At 39.7% G+C, this 7,883-nt stretch overlaps 1 protein-coding gene across 1 annotated transcript; it reads left to right on the top strand.

The window, feature by feature from the left end:
* Positions 1-5,437: 5,437 nt before the first annotated feature.
* LOC131696198 (clumping factor B-like) lies at positions 5,438-7,197 on the top strand (the record flags this gene model as incomplete). Its single annotated transcript, XM_058984741.1, has 1 exon — positions 5,438-7,197. A coding segment is annotated over one exon (1,725 nt), but the record flags the coding sequence as incomplete, so codon positions are not given.
* Between the last annotated feature and the right edge of the window lie 686 nt (positions 7,198-7,883).

Consider the following 7,883-nt stretch of genomic DNA (forward strand, 5'->3'; position numbering starts at 1 on the left):
ATTTAATCAAAAAATTCTTGCGACATTGGTTCTTCCTCAACCCAAGAAATTTGTTTTGCGCTATCCACGATTTCTGCCAAAAATCTTCACATCTGCATCTAATTTCCATAAACATTTTTTTCGTGAATGGCATGAACAAAAAATACCACAATCATTCTAATACTCAATAGTGGTGAGCAGGTTGAAATAAAAGCGATTTTGCCAGGTCGATCCTTTTAATTAAAGAAAAATACGGGTTGTCAAACATCGATCCTGAAAGATCGAATGAAAAAAAATAATTTGATAAAAAATTCGATTTTTTTTGAGATGAGCGAAAATGAATTCGTGCGACCAACGAAATCGTTCGTAATATACACAAACATTAATTAAAACAAACGAAACAGTTCGTTTCACCCAAGAAACATAATTTCGTTATCAACGATAACATTCGTGCAATGTACACTAAATATGTAAAATTTACGAAAACTTTCGTTCATCAAGCGGCCATTTCTTCAGTTCATGAAATGAACGATACCAATGCACGAAAATACATACAATCGAAATTAACAATGAGTTCATCGTATCTTGTGTACGCGTTTTGTTATTTCACGTAAAGATCTTCTTTCTTCATGGAGATCCATTAGATGCGTTCCTTACCGTTGATGGAGAGTCACTTTGCCCGCTTTCCTTATCGTTTTCGTCCGTGCTGTTCTCGCTGGTGATGTTATATAAGGGTTATTCTACGTCAAATTTACAACCAAAATTTTAATTCCTTCCATTTTTTTTACCCTACCTAAAAATAATTGACATGTATTTTTTGGTTTCTCCGAAAATATTTTATTTTCGAATTTCATTCATTGAACATTTTTCAATCGCGTATTCGAAACTTTTCGATGTATGTAAAAATATTAAATGAAAAAGTTGCGTTTTTGTATGAAGTTGCCGGAAAAATTCACGTAATTTTTTTTATTAGCGGACCTTTATCAGCTGAATAGTTAATTCGTGGAGCTTTAGTATCGAACCCTAGTAACAATTAAAGTTTTATGGAAGTTTTGTAGCCACTCACAAAACTTAGATTGCACTTGTAGCATGCTATAAAACTTCAATTGTTACTTGGGAATACTCATGCGATGCGATATCTTGAACTCGGTGGTGATTTCTAAATTCGCGAGGCTTGTCGAGCTTAACCCCTGCACTTTGACTACATGGCTCAAAAGATCAATTCTTTTTCGTACATTTCCAATCATCTAGAATGCGAAATCAGAAAGTATGCTAAGTATGGCAGGCGTGATTCTTTGCTTCAAATTTAAACTAAAAAAGCATCCCCAAAGCGCTAGAAGTTTTGTCTTGCAAACTTCAGCTCCTGGCATAGACGTTAGTTATGTGAAAGGCGATTCATTGCTGTAATTGGCTATTAGTTAGTTATTTCACATTCTTCAAAGAAACATTGGCCATCGAAGGAAATTCCCTTTATTCTAAACAGCCACTGTGCAATAGATTTTCGTACAGATATGTACTTGCATTACCGGTCGGTGGTGCAGAACCACTCATACGTATTAAATCACAGTCTAGGATTCACAATTAATAGTTCCGGAAACGTCTTTTGATTTATAATTTACGTTGTACTCCTGCACCACCCAGTCGATCCTGAGCCGCAGTAGCACCACATAACATACACACAGACGAACACACGCGCACATACGCCCCAGAAGCGGATCATTAACCTCTATGATTATCGCATCGTTTTCAATCGATTGCATTTCTAATTGATGATTATTTGGCGCGGCGTAGGGTTGGCTCGGTCGGTCGGTATCCACCGGTGGAAACTAGGAGCCACAAAATGCCACAAAGTGGCGTGTAGAATCCAGACTGGCAGAAACACACCCCTCCCGACCCGGTCCGAAACAATATGCAATTGGATACGGCCAAAGTGGCCGGTTAATAATGAAAGCACTTGCATTATGATTCTGATGGTCCGATAATAGACTGCTGGTGCCAGACGATCACCATTGACACCTCTTGGCTTGGGACCATTCAACCGCTACTGCCGCCTTCGTCAACCACAAGCTGCACTATTCCGACCCGGGGTGAATGGAAATTGTACGCCACTGACTGGTCAACCGGTGCTGCGGAATTGGTGAATGCAGTATCTCCTAAACCCAAAGCTCGCCGCTATCACCACCAACCCCGCCCAGCCACCATCCAACAAAGCTGCTCGACAAAACTCAAACATAGACCAGTCAGTGAATGCCACGTTCTGTAGATTGTAATAAGGTGAAATTAAATTATGTTCCCATTGTTCGATTCTCGGAACGGGAGAAAGGTGTGGGAAGTGTTAGTTATTCGCCGCTGCTGGGTGGTGGAACGGTAGGTGTTTGGAAGTCGATTTGATGACGCCAACAAAACGCTCTGGCTAAACTATTAATTGCAAGGTAGTTAATCTATTCTGCGGTTACTCATCAGACGCTTCACTTACCTCGCCATAGGATAGGGAGGGAATTGTGGCTCATTACCCCGTCAGATAGAAATCGGCGATGCAGTATTATTTACCAACTTTATTCAATTACTCAAGAAGGAAATGTGCCGACTTGGCAGTCAATAATTTAGCGTCGATACGTTTTAATACGACCCAACGTTTCGATCCGTGGGTTCGACCTTCTTTAGGACCTTTCATGGCGCAAAAATAATTAATTAGAGAAATATTCGTTTGAAAGATAAATTCCATGAATTAACACAGACTAAGTTAAGTTGCGTTAATCACCAAGCTGACAAACATTTGTGATACGCTGCAGAGCTTCGTCGGTAAAAAAACTTCTAAACGAGCGGAGCTACGAAGATTTAGCAAACAACGCGCTCAATAACTAAGAATCCATTAAATCAGGTAGGCACGTAACCAGAGTCCCCAACATTTTTCTAAATAAATTAAAGTAAAAACATGTATTTCGGTGACTTTTAAGAAATTTGTTATTCGTTCTTCTAACGTACTAAAGACAAACTAAAAATGCCCTGTTTCATTTTTTTTTTCTATTTTTCGAAAAATAATATGTGGTCTGAGCACACTTGGTTTGTTTTATTTTTTGTAATAGTATTATTTTTGATAAATAGTCAAAGCTTATATAACAAAAACTTTCATAATTCATACCCCATTTGCCGTAGCTATAGTGTTTCTTCAACATAATTACCCCTTTTTATTCGGGTGGTGGTCAGCAATTTTCGTCCGCGTCCCTTATCACCAATTTTTAAAAAGTGATTCATCAGCAGTGCTATCTTTGAAAATGAACCACCTTGGTTATGCAACTAATTTTTTCCGATATTTTTTTAAATGCAAATAGTTAAGCAATCTTCATTTCTTTATATTCTGAATTGCACATATTTTGTCGTATGTAATTTTAAATGTACTTTCATTTGATGGCATTGTAAGGGAACACGTATCCGCCGGTTGATGCCAATCGAGCTGACATTTCTTTAGATTGAGTAAACTAATTTATTTGTTTGTTTAGTGTTTATTTGACCAACTAGGAAACGAATCCACTGGGTCTTTAATGCGTATGGGAAATACGCATGGTCTTGTCTGAGTGAATGACTTTTGAATTATGTATGAGGGTAGATAATTGACAATTCGCAAGATCAATTCAAATCCAATTACCAATTTGCGGCAATCATTTCAACACAAAATACAAATGTTTTATGGTCATATTTAATGGTATACTTTTAGTCCATTAACTCATCAGTCAATTATACTGAGCTAAACTGAGGAAACGGGGGGTGTTTGATTCGTGCATAATGTTAGTATCGCTTAGGAACGCAGCATTTATATTTTTTTCTGTTTCGCGTCTTCATTGTAATATCGCAACGTTTACTCGAACGAGGTGGAAAATTTCAAGTTACGCTATTAGGAGGAAGAAATATGACTAATTGTGACATAAATGGGAGGGGAGCATATCATGTGCTCTGACGCAATCGGCCGTTTTAAGCACGATTACGCCATGTATATAGGAAATTCCATATAACATGAACACTTTTGCGAGTAGCGGTATTAATGTGCTACTACGAAATGAAGGAAAAACTAAAATCATTTGATTCGTGTTAGACCAAGGGGAAAAATAACGTGGTAATATGACAGAGGGTTAGTTAGCGTTGGGTAATCTTTGCGTGACATAATTTATGAATGTTCCACAATACCACTTTTAAACTCATTGTTTGCGGTCCATTTTACATTGTCGACAACACTCTCAACAGCCGGCTGTCCGGAGTTCAAGTCGTTTTCGATGAAACAATCTCGATAAACGATTACCCAGAATTTAAACGCCTAGCACATTTACGTATCCTACAGTCAATAAACTATTCAAACATCTTATGCACGAAAATATATTCTCAGTTGCATCGCTTGCTTGAAGCGAATCCTGACTAACAACCCACCCACTACCCAATCGGTGGTACTTATGGGAGTGCCACTGAGTCGGGGCCTTTCGTTAAGTAAGTACCACATCAACACTTCCTTTCTCATCCCAAGTTACGGTAAAGATGGTCGTGACCCGCAATGGTGGCTCTCAGGCGAAATTCCCGCTTGTACTGGATCAATTGTTATTCCCAAACAATGCTCTTCAAGTAGTCTGGCTGGAAATGAGAGTCATCAGCCTGCAATCTACGAAGTATGCCGTGCTTACGCAATGCAACGCAACATAATTACGCCCCTTTATTCGGCTCAACAGTTTGAAGTGCTTTCTAAACTTTTTATACTTTGTAGATTCCCAGTTCTGAAGAAAAACTAGTAAAAATTGCCTAAAATTGAACGTTTTTTCTAATAATCCAAAAATTATGCAAACTCGCCAAATTTCTCCATTTGTATCTTCAGAAAAAAAATTAAAAAAATCTATGCGGGACCCCAAGATATACCCAGACCCCAGGGCAGTTGCCCTGCCTGTACTTTTTGTTTAAAGTTAAAAAGTTGCGTATTTGGCAACACTGCTATTACAAAATTAGTATATTTTCTAGATTACTTGAACAAATCCTTCGAAAATCTTCTCGCTGATTGAGAATATTTTAGAACTTTTTGGATATTTACTGCTTGAAGTCTCTCTATTGCTCACTCGTTCGAACAACATTGGAATATTGCTCTGTTGTGTGGAATCCTCATTACCTCGACGGTGTCCACCGAATTGAGTCAGTACAGCGCAGGTTTGTTCTCCGCTAGTTGCCTTGAAGCAACCCACACCAGCTGCCAAGTTACGAAAGTCGGCAACAGCTTATCGGACTCGATACATTGCAAGTGCGGCGAGACCTGTCCCGTGCTATGACGATTTCTGATATTCTAAACGATCGAATTGACTGCCCCGAGCTTCTTAGTGCGATAAATATGAACGCTCGCCCTCGTGCTCTCCGCAATAGTTCATTCCTCCGACTACCTTTTCGTCGAACTAACTCACGGAAAAAAATTGTTCCTGTAATGTAATGTTCCTGTACCGTGCCCTTAGGACCGAGCGGCACTTCCAGTAGCTGCGGTGGAGATCGTAGTCAATCGGACAAAAGCAACAACAGTAACGCGAGCAATCGTGGAATGTCTACGCTGCCACCATTGGGAGATATTAAAATGAGTTCGGGACCACCGGACATGCCCGACAATGCTCCTTCAATAGGATCGGCTGCAGGTGGGATCAGTACTGGCGGGCTAGATCGCCCAGATAATGCCAGAAATGATAGTAGTCGTCATTCGTCTAGCAAGAAAGCTCGCACCGAACATCATCACAAATCGATGGTTCCAGAAATTCCGGAAAAGGTGGTAAAAAGTGCTAATAGCGGATATGTCGATCCCCACAGCTCAGATCATGTTATTGCAATGACGCAACTTAAAGAAACGATAGCCACTTTGCAGAGAAAAATGAAACAAAAGGACGGCGTCATTCTTGAGAAGGAAAAAGAGATCAGCGCCTGGAAAGGAAAGCATTTATACTTAGAACAGGACTTGATGCGAAAATACAAAGATATGGAAAAGAACTATGAGTTCAAGGTTGATGTTTTAAATAAAAAATTAAAGTCGCAGTTGCTGGAAATTTCCCAACTGTCCAAGGCAGCAAAGGATGCAACAGAGAAGAAAAAGAAACCGATTGGCTTTTTAACAAATACAAAGCTTCACAAACTAAAACCGGAAACGAAGGAGAAAGAGCGCGATAAAGTTATCAGCCGTAATCGTATAGCCGACGATGACGACGAAGAAGAGAAAGAAGATATAGACAGCGACAAGGCTTCGGATAAGGGAGAATCTGGAAGAAATACACCTAAAGAAATTGGAAAGGATAGTCCACGCGATGTCGATTCTGGAAAAGAAAGTCCTCGTGATTCTGACAAGGAAGACGACAAGGAGGAGGAGCTTGAGAAGAAGACAATCAATGATAATGAAGACGCAATGGAAAAAGATGACGAACAGGGCAAGAGTAACGGATCTACTAAAGAAGGCGACGATTCGGACAAAGAAAACGACGATAGGAAGGATGAAGAAAAGGAATCCGAGAAAAACAAAGAAAAGGATAGTAACTTCGAACAAGGTTCTGATAAAGGATCCCGACGAAATTCTGAACAGGGTTCTGATAAAGGATCTCGACCAAATTCTGAGCACGGCTCTGATAAGGGATCAGACAACGAATCCGATAAAGATTCCGATCATGGGTCGGATAAGGACTCTGATCGAGCATCGGCAAAAGGATCTGATCGCGGTTCTGTCAATGGATCTAATCGAGGATCTGATCGTGGATCTGATAATGGTTCGAATAGAGGATCTGACAAGGGTTGGAATAGAGGATCTAATCGTGGTTCAGACAAAGGTTCGAATCGCGGTTCGGACAAAGGATCGGATCGTGGTTCGGACAAAGGGTCTGATCATGAATCGGACAAGGATTCAGATGGTGGTTCAGACAAAGGATCTGATCATGGTTCAGACAAAGGATCTGATCATGGTTCAGATAAAGGATCTGATCATGGTTCAGATAAAGGGTCTGATCATGGATCGGACAAGGGATCTGATCATGGTTCCGATCGTGGCTCGGATCACGGTTCCGATAAAGGGTCAGATCACGGATCAGATAAAGAAAGCGATAATGAATCAGAGGACCGGTCTGCAAAAGACAGCGATAAGGATAGTGGATCCGATAGCGGTTCCGATCGGGACAGCGATCGTGATTCAGATTAGAATGCATCCATTTGCAGTAAACAGGAAACCGTTCTATCCCATCCTCGTCGCCAATATTGTAATGTTCAAAGTTCTAATGAAACACTAAGATATAGTTATACTTATATTTACACTAGATGTTGATTGCTCCAAGAGCAGGCGAGGAAAGAGAACGATTCAATTATCGTCGCTCTTTTATATCGTACATGATTACCTATGCCAGACCTATAGATTATTTATTAATGCCACAGTTTATCCGTAGAACTGATCTAGATATACTACAGTTCCCAAAATCGTAAATAAAGTGCCATGAGCTCTGAAACAATCACGTGTTTACGTTACGAAAACAGGACCATGACCAAAAATCATGGCTTTTATAATTATGTTCAATTTCCCTTCGGTAACGTCCGCATAACGCTTTCATACCTGGAAATATTTGACACGGTTTCCGCCAAGAACTAGTTCACAAATTTTATGAACATTATTCATAAAACCAAAGGTTGACTCATGATTTTTTTCATTTTTGGGAACAAAAGTTCACAAAATCACAATATTCTGGCTATTTTTCCATGAACTATTTCACGAAATTCGAAATTTTATTCATGGATCCATTCAATCCTCGTGAACTAATTCATGATCCCTAATATATTAGTCACGATCCAGTATCCATGCTCGTAAAATGGTTCACAAGATCATCAAATATTATTCATGCACTTGTGAACTGGTTCATGATTCCTAAAAT

Source organism: Topomyia yanbarensis, unplaced genomic scaffold (genome assembly GCF_030247195.1).
Source record: "Topomyia yanbarensis strain Yona2022 unplaced genomic scaffold, ASM3024719v1 HiC_scaffold_90, whole genome shotgun sequence".
Taxonomy (NCBI): Eukaryota; Metazoa; Arthropoda; class Insecta; order Diptera; family Culicidae; genus Topomyia; species Topomyia yanbarensis.